This window comes from Squalius cephalus, assembly GCF_949319135.1.
Source record: "Squalius cephalus genome assembly, chromosome: 23".
Lineage (NCBI taxonomy): Eukaryota > Metazoa > Chordata > Actinopteri > Cypriniformes > Leuciscidae > Squalius > Squalius cephalus.
Genome location: NC_137144.1, coordinates 13,604,021 through 13,621,696, shown reverse-complemented (window position 1 = coordinate 13,621,696; position 17,676 = coordinate 13,604,021). Strand labels below are relative to the sequence as shown.

The 17,676-nt window shown below is 37.4% G+C and overlaps 1 protein-coding gene and 1 long non-coding RNA gene across 3 annotated transcripts in view; one reads left to right on the top strand and one right to left on the bottom strand.

The window, feature by feature from the left end:
• The first annotated feature begins 694 nt into the window (after positions 1-694).
• LOC307151051 lies at positions 695-1,550 on the top strand. The gene is made up of 2 exons (XR_013819814.1): positions 695-1,053; positions 1,157-1,550. It is a non-coding gene; the product is annotated as an uncharacterized lncRNA (long non-coding RNA).
• Positions 1,551-6,769: 5,219 nt separating this feature from the next.
• Positions 6,770-17,676, bottom strand: part of roraa (RAR-related orphan receptor A, paralog a) — a 285,244-nt gene continuing 274,337 nt past the window's right edge. For both annotated transcript variants that reach the window (XM_079858788.1, XM_079858789.1), the window contains 7 exons: positions 16,014-16,409; positions 15,149-15,270; positions 14,097-14,229; positions 12,639-12,746; positions 9,002-9,112; positions 8,674-8,786; positions 6,770-7,390 (listed from right to left, as the gene is read on the bottom strand). In XM_079858788.1, coding sequence (XP_079714914.1) covers positions 7,226-7,390; positions 8,674-8,786; positions 9,002-9,112; positions 12,639-12,746; positions 14,097-14,229; positions 15,149-15,270; positions 16,014-16,409 — 1,148 coding nt within the window. In that variant the 3' untranslated portion in view covers positions 6,770-7,225. The remainder of the gene's footprint in view (positions 7,391-8,673; positions 8,787-9,001; positions 9,113-12,638; positions 12,747-14,096; positions 14,230-15,148; positions 15,271-16,013; positions 16,410-17,676) is intronic.

Genomic DNA, 17,676 nt, shown 5'->3' with positions numbered 1-17,676 from the left:
TGTTCGAAAATTAATTTATTAAGATTTACACACGACATTTTATCCTAACAGTGACTATGGTATTTTAGAGAAATGCGTTTTATTTTTATGGGCTGACCTCTTTGGAAACCGCACAAACTTGTATTATGACAAACTGTGGTCGGTTTCAGGGCCATAAACACCAGACATTGAGGGGGACAAGTCAGTCCAGAGACTTCCACAGAAGAGATGTATGTACGTTTTAATATTTAGACCACTTGTTATATTATTGATTGCTATCAGGATGTGAAGAGTTTCAACCAGTATAACAAAAAGTTTATAAAACGAATTGCCCACCCTGCCTTTAAGTAAATCTGTTAAACTCTGCAAGCCACCTCAAACTATTGTAAGCTAGACATACATATTTCATATGTTGTCTTTATTTTTTTTAACCCTTTTAACGTTTATTGCCTCTTCTTTGAAAAAAAGAAAGAAAAAAAGAAAAAAAAACACAAATGTAAGTCTGATCAGGTTGTATATTGCCACATTTTTGTTGTTATTTCTTGTTGACTGCTTTTTGTAATATTCCATTCCCATAACAGCTTTTCAAAATGGCTTCCACTACATCAAATCCACTTTTTGTAGTTCTTTTTTAAATGTTGTAAGATTCTGTTTCTTACTCTGCTTCTCCTCTTCCATCTCTCTACCATTTCTTTAAAGGCTGTGTGGAACTTATTTCAACCATATGAAAACCATAAAGAAGTATGACACATTGAATAAGAGCCCATTACAAGCAGTAAATTTTATTATGGGATAACAGCACATAAAGCACATCTAAAATCGATGTGTCAAATGCACTTTTAATAAAGGTAATATTAAAGGTACAGTTTCTAAGTACAATATAACAACATTCATATTAGAATGAAAAGTATTTAAAAGACAACATTAAATTTCTTATTTTTCTTTACAGCCGTATTTACAAAATGAATCAAAATACTTATTTTCATATTTAAGAATCAGACAAACAGAAGGAGCAAAACCACTATTGAGAAGAGACTATCTCCTAAAGAGAGTTCCAAAGAGCTGAATAAAAAGGTACATGATCAACTGTCCCCATTTTAAGATCAGTAGCAAACATGTGACGTAAAAATATGTGACAACCGCAAACCGCTCTCTGCTTTTTTCCCCCCCACCGCAGGTTAGCAGGAGCAAAATCCATCCTGTCCCATCCTGCCCCAGCCCTTGTGCCTCCCCTTCAGCTCAACAAGAAATAGAAGTATGCATCATTTTACATACACATATGAACACTTAAAATACATTGCATTAGTCATTTTGTTTCATAATCGTCAACTTAAAACCTAATTGGCAGGAAACAACAGGGAGAACACGGAGTGGATTGTCTATTGTCCGCCATTTTGTCTCTGCAAATGTCCAAACAGGGTTTGTGTTCAAATACATCCAACCAGGGTGCAACTGACTGGATGCAATGTCCCATAACCACGTGAAGTTGTTCGGAGGAAAAGAAAGAGTAGCGTCGGGACGTCACAGAGACAATAAAATGCTGTTTCCATGGCTATAAACAAACATGAAATGCCTCATTTACATACAAAAAGACAGCCGATGAAAAGAAAAGTCGGTAACACAAGACAGAATTCACCTACGTGTGCAAACACAGTCAGTTGAGTACGTCGAGAACAGTGAAAACGATAACGGACGAATATAGTTTCTGCATCCTGTACCACTGAGAGGCACTCAGCGTAGTTTGCTATGCATTATTGCAAGTAGATTCTGCCTTGCTACAAAGATAAAAACAAGAAGTTTCGCACAAAACTTTGTACGACCGCCTTTGTTCTGTACAATTTATAACACTTAACCATTGTGTGTGTATGCAAGTGTGACTTTGAAAGTGAGCGGATGTCGGATAGAATAAAAAATAAAAAAAGCGCGTAAAAAAAAAGGTAGAATAAACAAACAAAAAACGGAGGGAGCCAAAAAGCGGCAGACAATCCGATACTTAATCGCGTGTTTAAAGTCCTTCCAGAAAATAAGCACTGGTTTCGAACAATCAAAAATAAACACAATACTGCTGCTTTTTTTCCATTTTTTTTAAAGCATGAACAATCGTCTTTGTTGCAAAAATATTCAAAACTGCAATTTACTTAGCCGATACTTGCTAATAATCTTAAAAGTGGGAAGGAAACAAGCCGCGTCCCAAGACTAGCACACTGATACAGGTACTTGCTGGGTATTCGAAAGTAAATTTACCACTATCGTTATCTTTATCGATATTATCATTATTATTATTATTATTTATCGAGTCCTAATATCAATAATGCATCAATACTCAGTGAAATTAATGGACTAAGAGGGCGGCCTAGTCTATGAATCCATAATTTTTGTTCACAAAAGTAACTTACCTAGCACCACACGTCAGTATAACACAAAAATTAATGTCCGCACACCCTACCGCTAATCGAACTAAGTCTAAAAGAGAGAAGTATACTCAGAACAGAGATACTGTACAGCATGATGTGTCTGATAAAACAGATAAATATTTGCACTGAGCAGGTCTTAATAGCAGTATTTTCTTCTTACCTATACAAACAGAAGTTACAAAGTTACTTTTATACATGTGATCGATAGAACATTAAATATCGTGAATTAAAAGCCGAAAGGAGGACAGGGAAACGTAGCTGTACAGTTTACAGGCCATTTGACGTTCGTAGTTCTCCACCCGGGAACAGAACTAGTCAATATACAAATAAAACAAACCCCCAAAAAATATGCGAAAAAAAAAATTAAAACGCGATAAATAAGAAAATGTATTTACATGCAGATGTTCAAAGCCTATGCACAAAATGAATCATAATACACCATATATATTATTGCTTGACATTCGATTATGGCTAAAGACTTTTTAGTCTATAATCTAAACATAGTTAACTTTTAATAACGCGTCAGCTGTGCTTTTGGAAAGAAAACTCAAGGAAAACGTTTGACGTAAATCTTAGTAACACTTCAACCTTCAGCTCGAATGCTGTCGCGAGCATGACACGTTCAGTCTGTCGATCGGAATTGCGGGGGAAAAAACGGTAAATGTGCCTTTCGCCAAACGTGAGTGCATAGGCCTTGCGTTTGCATAAATCTAATCGAAATGTTAACGTCGAGGTGCAGTGTGTCATGCTTGTACAGCCTCGTCAAAGGGATTCAAGCTCAGTGCTATGTAAAACATTTTAAATCCTGGGAAAAAAAACGAAAACTTAAGATCTTACATACAATTCACCATCTCACCCTGCTGCGTCTGATCTTTTAAAGCCTTGTCTGGGGGGTTTGACCTTAAGCAAACATTACAAATAGCACAAACACACACATTTCCGCTTCTCGCATCCACAGTCGGACGTATATTGCTTCTTACATAGATAAATAAAGGGAACCACAGTTTAAAAAAGAAAAAAAAATTGTAAAACAATTTACAGTAAAGACCAAGGGAAAATATTTGGATCTAGACCTGTCTCTTTACATGTCTAGAATACCACAGATCCGGAGGTGTTTAAGTACCTTTGCTTGTGTTAGAAAAAAATAAATTTGTCCCAAAGTTCTATCTCAGCATATTGCTTTATAATGTCTAACTACACAGACAAAATACGACATGCAAAAAGTGGCAAAACTTGTGACTTTACTACAGCTTTTATGGTGTTGTACGAACTGACTCGTGGATCATTGGACAGGCAACAGCAAAGCTTGTTCATCAAGGGGACTCCACAGCAGTGGTTACCCTGTAGAAACCCGTATTTGTCACGCGCGACCATTCGCCCACGCGGACGTCTGAAGGTGGAGAAAATCGTGAAGAGGTATTTGGCACATAGACTCGAACAATTATGAGTGACGATCAGAACGAATCCCCAATCCAGAGAAAAAAAACGAAACTGGAAATTAGCGTAGCACGCTTGAGGTTGTTATCTTGCTTTGTTTGATTTTAGGGAATCGGATCTTGGAGCTCACTGGGTGATTTGATAAAGCCAGTGGCCTATGGGGCGAATGAATGAAATGACACGTTTTGCATTGTTTATGATGTACCGCTGTCTTCTTCTGACTTGACAGCGCATATGTTAGTGAATGACGGTATGACATGAGCACGTAAATTGCAAAAGATAAGAGTTTAAAAAAATGAACTATGACAATGAGTGGTAACAGATGAGCATGCATTCCCATTTATCATTACCAGGTTCATTTGGGTTCAATTCTGTCCCTAGTGAGCGGTCTTGCTGTCTACATAGGTTGCATCCTCTAGACAACAACTCTGTCGCAATGGAGTTTTAGCATGTTAGCTCGTGGCTATCCTAAAGCTTAATACGCATTAAAAATCATATCCCTATACATTTTGGGTAGATATGTCCTTTTTAAGATTGAACTATTATTGATCAATTATTTTTGGTACTAAATTAAATATATTCATAATTTGCATTTTTTTAACTCATACACACACCATGCGGGAAAAACGTTTGTCGTCTAGGTAGGCAGCTCACTAGGTTTCAGAACTGATCTCATTATCTCCCTGTGTTCTCATTTGTCACAATATTACTCTCCCTGAGCCTTGTAGTATACAAACTGCTAAACAAGAACCTGGATTGTCATTCACAGATTGATGATGTATTGTAGTAACCAGGAACTCTTGGGGATGCATTGCACAGACTAATATTTTGTCAATAGTAGAGAACTTAAATGTAATAAGCGCCATTATTTATCGGTATTGAACATGCCATCAAGATCAAATTATTGAGCTTTATGTGCAACAGAGCTGACTAACTTGTTTAAGCTACCGGCTTCAAAATTGAGTTAGACAGACTCTTCCCTGAGGAAAATACTTTGTATCATGGGGAAAAAAATGACATGAAGCTTCCAAGATTCATTCAAATATGCCAGTTAGTAGGTTGTAGAAGTGATCAATGACGTTTTTTTCTGGATTATATTGGGATTTTCTAAACGCCACAACATAGTTTTACTGGAATGTTACAATACAACATTTTTTTCAGACTAAAAAAAAAGCAGGAAAGACCACTATGGCACATTCAAGAGACGTACAAACACGCGCAACACACAACAGTTAGGTATTCCAAAAAATAGCACTATTACTACTATTGTCTTGTTCTTTGAAAAAGACCAACAACAACAAAAAAAAAATCATAAAAAACACAAATTCTAATTATTGCAGGATTAAGTGCTATATCATCCTTCGTTCTTTCCCTTTTTTCTCATAGGCTTCATAAGCACTGTACAATGTTACAAAAATAGAGGATTTCAACCAGACAAGGCTTTGAATATTTCTCTTTTTTCTTTTTTTTCCCCCACTCTTACGTTCCGACGAGCATTGTTGCTGGGCAAAGACTCTCACAAGAGCCGGTTTAAGGAAAATCAGCCGTTCATAAACCAGATCTGACTCCTCCACATGGTCATGTGACGCACCACCACTAGATGGAACCATTAAACAGCATCTGAAATGTGTGGAAAAAGGGTCCGATTTCATTTAATAGACTCAGTGTGCTTTGGTTTGGCCCGCAATGGGACGCTACTTGAGGGTGAAATAAGATCTAGAGCTTGGTCTGGTGTTTTACCATCATAGTTCCAGTTTTAAGGTGGCGGTCAATGTGTTTGTGCACTGTAAAAAAAAAAAAAAAAGTTGCTGCCTTAAATTAAGTACAATCAACTTGGATGTTTAAGTCAGTTCAACTTCAATTGCATTAAACTGACTTAAAAATTAGTTGAATCTTGTATAACTTATAAAAAAAAGTTGAAAATTGCTTAACATATTTTGATGAGTTAAAGCAACGTAAAAACAAATGTTGTTATAACTTATTGATCATTTCATTTTTTACAGTGTGGAAACATTAAAAAAATTGCCCTCCCGGATCATGTGATCCGCCTTTACCCAGCACCAACCTCCGCCTCGCGCAAATAAATACACAAACACGCACGCAAGCACGCACCCACCCTCAGCAGCGTTAGGGTTTCCAGCACTCGTTCTCCATAACCGTGGTATTTATACATGCAACACATCACTAGGTAAATATACAAGTCTTAAATTAAAGAAAGGTGCAAATAAAAGTGCCTTATCAATTTTTCACAATTAAGAATAGTCTAGCTACTAATATCATACATGTTATTTAAAATAGATTCTATAAACATTATTTTTTTTCTGTATAGTTTGTACTTATGACCAAATACCCTGTAACACGTTAGAAAACAGGTGGAATGGACCCTTGCATTGCATCGATGTTGGTGGTCGGACCGTTACGTTACGAACACCATTCCGGAGAGGGACTTAATAGCAGATGGCCTTAAATGATATCACTAAGCTAACTATGGTAGATGAAGTCTCTGACGGCTAAAAGCAATTGCGTCTATTACGACTAGAATTACCAGAATTCTACGTTGTTCCTTCTTTTTTTCTCGATTGTCCGTAGAAAGGTGCTGTTTTGTGTCAACACTGCGCTACACTCCTTCTCCGTATCTCTCTTTCTCTCTCACTTTGTATTCTTCTCCTTTCTGTGTTGGTTTGACATCCACAAAAAAAAAAAATCCAAGCTCACAGGGAGGAAGGAACCAGCCACGTATGTTTCTACGTAGACTTTTTTTGGTGCTACAATAACTGCTGGAACAGTTCGTATAATCGACTTTCTTGATCTCAACTTTTTGTTTCATTCTCTTGGCTTGAAAAGGGCTTTAAAAACGTGTTCCTCTTCCTGTAAAAAGTTTAAAATGGCGTATTCCAGGCAAACGCTCTCTGGGAATCTTTTTTCTTTTTTTTTTCCCCGTCGTTTTGGAAACGAGTCAAAACAATTTATGCTGATCATGACAAATCGCCATGGGACCGTTCTGGAAAGGAACGCGCGGACTCTTCAGGTTCAGTCAGAGAGAGAAAGAGAGCGAGGGAGCGTTCGGAAAAACAAGTGTCTTCATCTTCTCATCCTCTCCCCTGGGGCTCCGAATCCCACCTGTGTCAGTAAAAGGAGGGAACAAACCCCCAAAAATAAACCACTGGAGTCAAACCCAGTCCATTACCAACTCCTCCCCCACGAAAAAAAAAAAAAAAAAAAATCACAAGGAAAAAAAGAAAATAAAAAAAGGGGAAAAGTGTGTGTGTGTGTGTGTGCAGTGTGTCGTCCGTCCAGGTGTGTGTATGTGCAGGGCACTGCTAAAGTGTCTCAGATTTATGCTTGACATTCCCCACGGTGTGACATCCCCCGGGCGGGGCGGGCGCGGGGAAGCGCTACCCGTCAACGGGCATGGACTGCTCAAAGTCTGATCCGAACAACTCCTTGTACAAGGGGGGGAAGTGGGCGCGGACAATGTCTGGGTATATTGCTTTGAACGCCGTCAGCTTTTCTGTATGCCGGCTGCACAGGGCTCTCAGCGTGGAGACTTTGCATATCAACTGCAGAAAGAGAGAGAGAGAGAGAGATTTTAATTTGGTGGAAAGGACCCTGTGGTACTGGGTCAAAAGGCAAAAGGCAGACCCTCTAATCCGCAGACACAACACAGATGGTCCCAGGTTTTTCACATGACATCAACTAATCTTTCATCCGCCAGACCAAATGCAGCTTATCAGATGAAGTCATCCACGAAATCAGTAATTGACTATTTATTTATTGGTAAAACTTTATAATAAGGTTTCATTTGTTAACATTAGTTAATGTATTAACTAACCATGAGCAATACATTTGTTACAGTATTTATTAATCTTTGTTAATAAAAATACAGCTGTTCATTGTTCGTGTTAGTTCGCAGTGCGTTAACTAATGTAAACAAATACAACTTTTGATTTTAATGTAATGAATTAGTAAATGTTGAAATTAACATGTTCATTACTAGTTGTAGTTAACTAATGAAACCTTATTGTAAAGTGTTACTTTAATATTTGATATTATGATGTATTCTGAAGACTGGTTGGAAATTATTTCAGTGCTTTTATTGTTAACTAAAATTAAAGCTATTAAAAAACAGGTTTGATCATTGAAATAAAGCTGAAATAAAATAAAATATAAATATTTTATGAAAAATTTGAATAAAAGAAAATGAAAATTTGAAATGTTGACTTGGCAACTAACTGAAACAAGTTTAAAATTGAAGTATTAAAATGAATAAAACCGAAATAAAAAGAAATGAAAGCTAAATATAAGTATTAAAAAAAAGGAAAATCAAAAAGAAAACTGAAAATATAAAAATCTAAGCCAATTCAAAACATTAATAAATTATATAATAGTATATAAAATAATGCTAAAATAACACTGATTTAATTATTCTCTATCATTTATCCTATTGGCAGCTCTAGTTTTTAACAGAAAGAAATAAAAAAAAAATATTTAGATACAAATATCTTTCCTCTAATACTGGCTAGAAATATGATCTATAGAAATTTAAACAAAGTAAATATTTGCCAGATAAATATTTTAATAATTTGCTTTTGTATGATGACCATATAAAAGCTAATCATTGAATTTAGGAAAAAACATGTCTTTATAAATATCATACAATATAATTTAACATTTAATATGTATCTTAATAATATGTCTTGAATCCACAAATTCCAGATTTATTCAAATGACTTTACATAGTCATTTGTTTAAACCAATATAGAGGAGTATGTAATATATACTGTAAATTGAGATCAATATCACATCTAATGCCATCATATCCTGTTCCTTATGCGTAAGGTACCTTTGTCAGTATGCCGTCCTCTCTGTGGTTCTTTTGTAGAACATGCTGGAGGGCCAGCTGAATCTTTTGCTGGAGTTTCTCCACCTTCACCTTCTCCTGGAGCCAAGACCGGTCTAAACACCACACACACACACACACACACGAGGACGTTACACTCGAGCTGTGACACAGCATCACATGTTCAGATGCATTTAGCCTTGGCGTTTAAATAGAAAATGGTTTGAATCCAACCAACACTGCGTCCTAACACCATTCCTCCTTTCTTCACAAATAATTTTGCAGTTAAACAAGGGCTTGTGGGTAATTTATCGGTAAACTTTAACATTACCTGCAGACATCAACACGAAGGCGGAGAACAGGGCGATCTCGTCTTCAGAGAGGTGCATAGAACACAAGTTTTTCCCAAACTCGAAGACAGAGCTGATCAAGTCGTCGCAGCCTGTCACGGCGGAGACAGAGAGAGAAAAAAAGTCGGTGAGACGGAGCAGTAGACAGCGTCGGGTAGACACTTGATCTTTTAGCATGAGATGTCGGGGTGGCACAGAGGTAAACAAAAACAATACAATCCTTCAGCAGAACAGAATGGTGTTTTTTTTTCCCGCCACATTTTTTCCCCCCTCCAGGCTAATCATGCTTTGGCGAATGAGTGAGGTTATGTAAGCATGACTGGGGTCACTAACAAGACTGAATAAAACCCATGACTCACGCAAACACTGCGAGATAGTCTCAAACTTCCCAAGCAAAAGCACTACCTAGACACAACAATGTTCCCTCTCATTTTGTCATTCATTTTGAACTCAAGCATTAGGACACAAACATCACGTTCCACATTTTTCAAATGTAGAAGGATCACGCTAAATCTAAACACAATTGTAACATCTAGAAAGGATTGCGCTGTATTTGCATGAATATTACAATTTTGCAGTTGAGATCAAATACATATGTTTAATGTTATATTTAAATATTTGAAGAAATAATACATATATTTTGGTCTGTTTAGAAGCATTTCTAGTATTTGAGTCAGGTCACTCTTTATAGACTTTAAGATCAAATAAAATGATAGCTTGCCTTTTTATATCAATCGCAGCTTGAAAACTTGAAAAAAGTGTTTATTATAACATGATAGAGTCTTAGATGCACAAAAATATTAGAATAAATCAGATACTTGAAATTAAGCATTAAAAATAATATATCCAAAGTTGTGTTAAATACAAACTGTTTGTCCATATTCTGTGGAAGAATCAAAGCTAAAACACATAAACACCAGACTAGTAATATTTAGAAAGGATTGCACTGAATATACAAATGTTGCAGTTCAAATACATAAATAATCAGTATTTTTATCTTTATATTAAATATTTTATATTTTTAGAAATAATAAATATATGTTGATCTGTCTGGAAGCATTTCCAGCAAGTATTTTTGGGGTCTTTGGGAAATTGACTAAGTTCAAATAAATGATAACTTGCCTTATATATTAATTGCAGTTTGAAAACTTGAAACAAATATTTAACACAACACATATTAAGTGATATTGTTAGTCTTAGTAATATAATTTCTAAAGGATTGTGATGTATTTGAATGAATTAATATGCACATTTTGCATTCTTTTTCAAACGCATAAATAATAAATATACTTTCGATTAATCTCCTGTCTGTACAGAATGACATCTTGCCGTTTATATCAATCGCAGCTTGAAAACACTGTTCAACTCAACATTTATTTAGTAAGAATGTCAGTTTTGGATGCACAAATCTATAAGACTTCTAGATGCTAGAAATTAAGCATTAAAAAAAGGCAAACAATTGAAATATCCAAAGTTGTGTCAAATACCACCTGTTCAAATATTTCCATATTTTGTGCAAGAATCGCCCTAATGCTAAAACACACAAACACCACATTAGTAATATTTAGAAAGGATTGCGATGTGTTTGCATGAATTAATATGCAAATCTTGCATTCTGTTTCAAATGCATAAATAATAAATACACTTTAGATTATTCTCCTATCTGTTTAGAATTCAGAATCTGTTTTTTATATCGACCGCAGCTTGTTCAACACAACACCTATTAAGCAATAATGTGAGTTTTAGATGCACGAATCTATATTAGACTCATAAATAAATCAGATATTGAAAATGAAACATTGAAAAATGATAAATAATTGAAAATCAAATATCCAGAGTGTGTCGAGTACCACCTGGGGGCACTACGCCACAGTTTCAGTTTGCACACCGATTTCAGAGATACCGGTCGAAAGCTTGGCAAACACATGCGAGCTTATTAAAAGCGCCACACAAAAGACAGGAATAAGATATTAAGCTTGTTATAAGGAGGACGTCCACTTGAGATATGGTTGCAGTATATGATTGAATGTTATCTTTCAGACTGTGGCATCTTCTCATATTTGTGTTTGTTTTGACACCCGGACAGCTTTCAGCCCCAAAAGGTTTCCGATGTGCAATTGCGCATGCATAATGACAGAGATGGGATTTCACTAATGTCACGGCATTCAAACATAAATGCTATTTGCTTACACTAGAAAAACTCGACGCCCAGTTACGCTACGGCTGTGTGGATGGCGGGTTTGATAAAACACTCCTGGTAGACACTCAATCTTGCTCGTGCGGTTCCAGACGCCCACTGTATGCAGCAGCTACAGCAACCCTGATCAGAGTCCTCAGCGAGGAAACCGACTCCAGGTGTGGAGGATACGAGAGCTACTGACGACCTGGTGGGCTTTATTCGCTTGCGTACACACGGGGTCCAAAATCAACACTTTATTTCATTTAGTATCGGTAACACTCCAATAAGGTCTCATTTGTTAACAATGCATTAACTAACAAAAACTAACTATGAGCGATATCATTTTACAGCATTTATTAACCTTTGTTGATGTTAGTCACTAAAAATGTTCATGTTAGTTTGTAGTGAATTAACTAATGTTAACAGATATGTGTGTGTGTGTGTTGGAGAAATTGACCTTTTAAAGAAAAATGTTACAATATTGCATTATTTCCTAAAAAGTAACTAGTTACATTACTTAGTTACTTTTTATGAGTTACTTAGTTACTTTTGCATTACTCTCTCCAGACCTTGCCAGTTTTTTTTTGTTTGTTATTTTACTGAGAACTTCTTATTTGCAAGTGATTGCATTAATTCAGTAATTCATAGCCTATATAACATGCATCTTCATTTTCTTTTAAAAACACATTAGAATATTATTATATTCTGATCACTTAGAATGTTTCCTGACCCCTACAGCTACTGTGTGTATGCCACACAAAAGATCCCTTAACATCATATTACCTAATGTAAAGCTCTTTTATTGAAAGTTGAAAGTAATGTGTCTTGTTATGGAGAAGAAAATTCAGTAGTTTAAAAAATGTTTAAGGAAATTAATGAAACAGAGAAGTAATGTGCATTACTTTTTTATAACAAATGTAATATTACATAATCAGTAGTGCTGTCAATTCAATTAATCGCGATTAATCACATTAACATAAACGTTTCTGTTTACATAATATATGTTTGTGTGTGTATATATATATATATATATATATATATATACACACACACACACACACACACACACACATATATAACAAAAACTTTTATGTTATATACAATTAATTGCGATTAATTGATTTGACTGCACTAATAATCAGATTACTTTTTGATGTAACAAGTAGAGTGACACATTACTTTATAAATGTAGAACTTAATATTTGAGTTACTTTTACCATTGGCAAAATACTTTTTTTGAAAAATACTTTTACGTTGCTTTCAGTAAGGCAAATTGGTTGAGTTTTGCAAGGATTTGAAAGCTTTTGCCATGTGTGAAAAAGGGCCTTAGTTTTCAGTTCGAACACAATTGGGGTAAGTAAGCAACACACACAAATATAATATTCCAAACACAGAATTTCCACTTCACATACCAAATCCAAGCAGGTTTTGTAACTCACCTAATGACTTAAAGACATCAGTCCCGGCATACTTTCCGTCAAAATAGACTGTGTTGTTCTGAGGGTCGAAGGCACGGCACATTCTGACGAACACCACCTCCAAAGAGCCTACACACAGGCGAGAGAGAAACAAAATTGTGATTTTATATAATCAAAAGCAGACCCGCTAGAGAAATATGTGCAGGCATATCCTGCTAACTGCATTCTCACCACTGCCACAAGGTGCGCTATAGCAAGCATTAGCATAAACAGTCTTCTTCTACAGCAAGTTATTGCATTTCCCTAAAGCAACTATTTCTGTTGGAAACAAAAGAACTTGCGACCATTGCTTTTAGGAAATACCCCAGGTTGATCACTGTCGTGTCAGAGCAACAAGTTGAAAAGAATCCTGCAGAGTAAGTTAGCTGATATTAGCTAAGCTGTCGATATGTTTAGTTTGCTATCTGAATAATAGCACACACGTGGTTCAATGTACAGACATTTGATGCTAGGTTTGTTATGCGAGGTTAATACTAACATGGAGTATGTTTCTGGCCATAAACACAGCTTTATTAAGTCACCAATCGGCTGTGTTTTTGAGCAGTGTGTGTGTGGCTCAGGTGGAGTGTGTTGCTGTTATTGTTGTGAGTGGGAGCAGTAATTCTACCGCGGAGGGCTTTGGTGAGCACAGGCTTAGAGGATAAAAGCCACGTAATAGAAGCCATTACGGAGCTTTAGAAAGATGCCGGTGGTTTAAAATGTCATGTCAGGAGCGAGCACTCACTCAGTATTTTGTTCATAATTTTGGTGGGGCCTGGCACAAACAGAAACACTGAAAGCTGTTGGGATCATGACGGGGATGTGGTGTGAATGTGATGTAGCACTTTGGCCCATTATTTGTGAGGAGAAAGTGTGCAGTGGTGGATATCATCTCAATAATGCCTTATTTTTCAAAGAGCTGACAGATTGTCCCGATACAGTTTTCCTGTATACACAAGAGATGCTCATTTGAAGCACGGCACCTCCTGCTGTGTGACATCGGCTGTGTTCAGAATGGAATACTTGCATATTGCTTAATGTGCAGTGTACTATTTTTAAATAGTATGCAGTATGCAACAATAAATACTTTAAAGAGCAGTATGCTACACAGTTGTCACATGCATGTTTAAAGTCGGCATGAAATGGAAGTTGCGATTAGTCTTTTCTTCCCTATTGGGATGCACATCGGAGTGAAACGGCTTCACGAACAAGAAAAAAGACAGATCAAACGCACTGCATTATGGGAAAACAGTATTCCACACAGCATGCCCTTGTCGTATAATGCACATTTTGGCAAATGCAAAAAAACTGCATACTGTGCGCAGTATACATACTGTTAGTAGTATGCTATTCAGATGCACTGCAGCAAAGGATTATTTGTGTTTACGCCCTGTAAACTAAGCCGGGATTGGATGATGGTGATGTGAACGCACACTTTACCTGCTTTGAGAAGCACTATCTGATCATTCTGACAGAGCTCCATGAAGCCGTCGATGCGCTTGGCAAACTCCACCACATACTGAATGGCCTCTGTGATTTTAATGGCACACAACTGCCACATGACTTCCCTGGGCTGAGGGGAAACAAAACACAAAACCATTTGCTACAAGCACTTTAAAGTGGCCATATTCTTATGTACACTAGCAGTTTAATTAAGTACACATGATTTTTGCACCAAAAACCATCATTATTCAGTTTTACATGACCATTTTATACTCACTGACCCTTAGAAATAAACCGGCTTTGATACAGAACCAAATATCTATTGATATGTAATTGTGGGCGGTTACCCATGGTTGGGTAACACTCACATTAGGATTCAATTTATTAGTCAATGCATTAGGTATCATGATCTAACAGCATTTATTCATTTTGGTGAACATATACCAATACATTTATAACAAGCTGTATAGATTAACATTATTTAATGCATTTCTAAATTTACAATGAACAATATATAACTATTTATAAATTAACATTAATCCAGATTATAAATGTACAATGTGTACAAAGAAAGAGTGCTCTAAATTAGTCATTTAAAAGGATAGTTCACCCAAAAATGAAAATTCAGTCATCATTCACTCACCCTCATATTGTTCCAAACCTTTATGAGTTTCTTTGTTGAACACAAAATAAGATATTTTGAAGAATATGGGTAACAAAACAGTTGACAGTAGCCATTGACTTCCGTAGTAGATTAACAAAATACTCAAGTCAGTGGGGTCCGTCAACTGTCTATTTACCAACATTCATCAAAATATCTTCTTATGTGACATAAGAAAGAAACTCATACAGGTTTGGAACAACATGAGGGTGAGTAAATTATGACATAATTTTCATTTTTGGGTGAACTATCCCTTTAAATGGATCTTCATCCTATGAATGCAACCAGCAAGGACATTTTTTTATTCCATTGCCATATCAGTGTCACTGCAAGTTACAACATTAAAAACATTGCTGTCTAAGGCTTCTGAAAAGCTGTGTGTGTTTACCTTGTTCTGGTAGCTCTCCACCTCCTCCTGAAGGAACGCCTGCCAGGTCATTTGCTGAAGTTCTTCTCTCAGGTACTGACACGTCTCCATGTGGGACTTGGAAATGTTCTGGGCCAGATGTTCTAAAACACAGAGCAACATACCGTCAAAAAAACCCCTGTCTCGCTTGACTGCACTTAACGTATTAACTATTGAGCTGTACTATATATATATATCTATATATGTGTGTGTGTGTGTGTGTGTGTGTGTGTGTGTGTGTGTGAGAGAGAGATGGCATTTCCTTCCCATTATCGTTATAAAAAAGTTCTTCCTACTAGTGGATTCATTTTTGCTTACAGAAATGCTGAGGGAAAAGATCTTGCAAAAGATGCAGCATTTTATTTGTGTCTCCAATCAAAGGGTTTGTGATTTAAAGTCGATTTAGAAGCGTGTTGACCATCTGTGTTTCAGTACAAAAGGAAATTAGGACAGTACTTCAAGTATAAAAGTGACTGTGTGTCAATTCATGGGAACAAAGGTCATATTTGCTTTCAGCAAGAACGAGAAAATGGAGACGAGAGAAAGAAAAAAAAAACAGTATAAAAATTCAATCATGTTGAAAACACATCTGTTAAAAGGAGTCCCAGAGCAGGAGGGGAAGCTAAAAAAATGATTTCCCTTGGCGCGTGCCCTGCTGGATCCTGATTGGCCCTAATTAATGGAAACTAATTAGAAAAAAAGAGGTTCTTTTAATGAGTCTTCGAGATGAGTCTCCAACCTAATGCTATTTTAAGACACCTTTAGCGATGTTTGCCCCACGGTTGGGTTCTTCCCCCTAGTACCATCCCCTACCTAGAATCCACTTTTGCCATTCTTGATCACTTACCCAACTCAGCCATGGAAACGGTGGGGGACGTCTCCCCGTTGGTGAAGGAACAGTAGGGGAAGAAGCCCGAGCCAGGGGTGAAGTCGCAGATGGGCTCCGGCTTGATGCCGTTGATGTCCAGGCCGGACTGATCGGGTGAGGGTTGGATGTCCAGGTAGAAGCTGCTGACGCCCGAGTCAGGCTTGGTGCCGTCGGGTGTGTGGCCGTTCATGTAGCCGCTCAGGTCATCATGAAGCTCGGTCAAGCCATTGGTGGAAAGGCCGTAGGTCGGTGTAAGGGGTTCGGCCTCACCGGGCTGCTGCTGGTGGTCCCGCTGTTGCTGCTGGAGCCGGTGTTTCTGCACCTCTGCATACAGGCTGTCCCGCTGTTTCTTCGACATCCGGCCGAACTTCACCGCTATAAGGGGCAAAGACATTGCATTATGAACAGAAATCTCTCTCGAATTGTGACTGCTTCCTTAAATATAACCAAATACAAGTATAAACAGGCCGGTGTGCCAACCCAATCTCATGAGAAAATGTAACCGTTTTATAAGCTACTGATTTGAATTTGTACGTGTAACATGAAGGTCCACCCTGCTAGAAATAACGTCAGATCGTAGGAAAATGTATGGATGAGATCATATCAATTCATACACATTAGCCACCATTTTGCCAAAATCTAAGGGGCTGTTTAAACGACAATGTTTTCAACTAAAAACGTAAAACTTTTAATATGTTTTGGCCGTTCGTTTAAAAGACAACAGTATTTTGGGTGCCTAAAAATGCAAACTTTTGAAAACGGTCTCCTTGTAAACAACTAAAACGCGAATCTCTGAAGACAATGACGTCATGCACATGTGTATTACGTGTTCAGTCTATAGTGTTTCATCGCCATCTAATGGCCTGGCAGCAGAATACAGCGTTTTTAGTCTTAGTCATCGTTTTGACAATGTACGCAGAAAACTCAATGGAAAAACTTCTCCGTTTTAAGCATATCGTTGTCATGTAAACGTACCCTGAAATGGTCACAAATTTCCATGCAAGTGTGTTGGGTGAGACTTCTTTGTCTATTGAATGTGTTTATTACAGGGGCAATTCGCATTGGTGCCTCCTAGGGTCGAGTGCCTTGCTCAAGGGGATGATGGTGGTGCAAGGCTCGCTGTTTACATTGATCAAACCAGCAACCATTTGGTTACCAAACACCACACCAAAACTACCCTTGCAGAAGACTTCACCCCATACCCATTGTTACTCAAGAAAAAAAACAATAGGCACAATCTCTTTTCCCTGAAGACTCCGGCCTTTGAAGGGAAGCTTAGTGTACCGGCATGGAGAGTACAACTAACTCCCGGGAGCAGGGTTTAATGTCTCGCAGAGGGTATTAGTAGTGTATTGGGTCAAAAAAAGGAACCTCTTTGGTAACAGCATTAGCTTTTTCCTGCTGTCTACCTGTCAAAATGATCCAAGAAAACCACTAGCATGAATCACCAATTTACAAGCACTCACAAAAAGGAAAGGCTTTCACTCGCAACACCTGGAGGAAGCGGTGGAGAGACTGTTTAGCTTCGAAAGAAAGAGCAGCTACAGCTTTAGACTGTCTTTGAACTGGAGGAGTGTTAGAAGAACAGGAAGCAGGGGACGGAATACAGTGCGGATCAGATATGAGTGAAGATCAAGTGTTT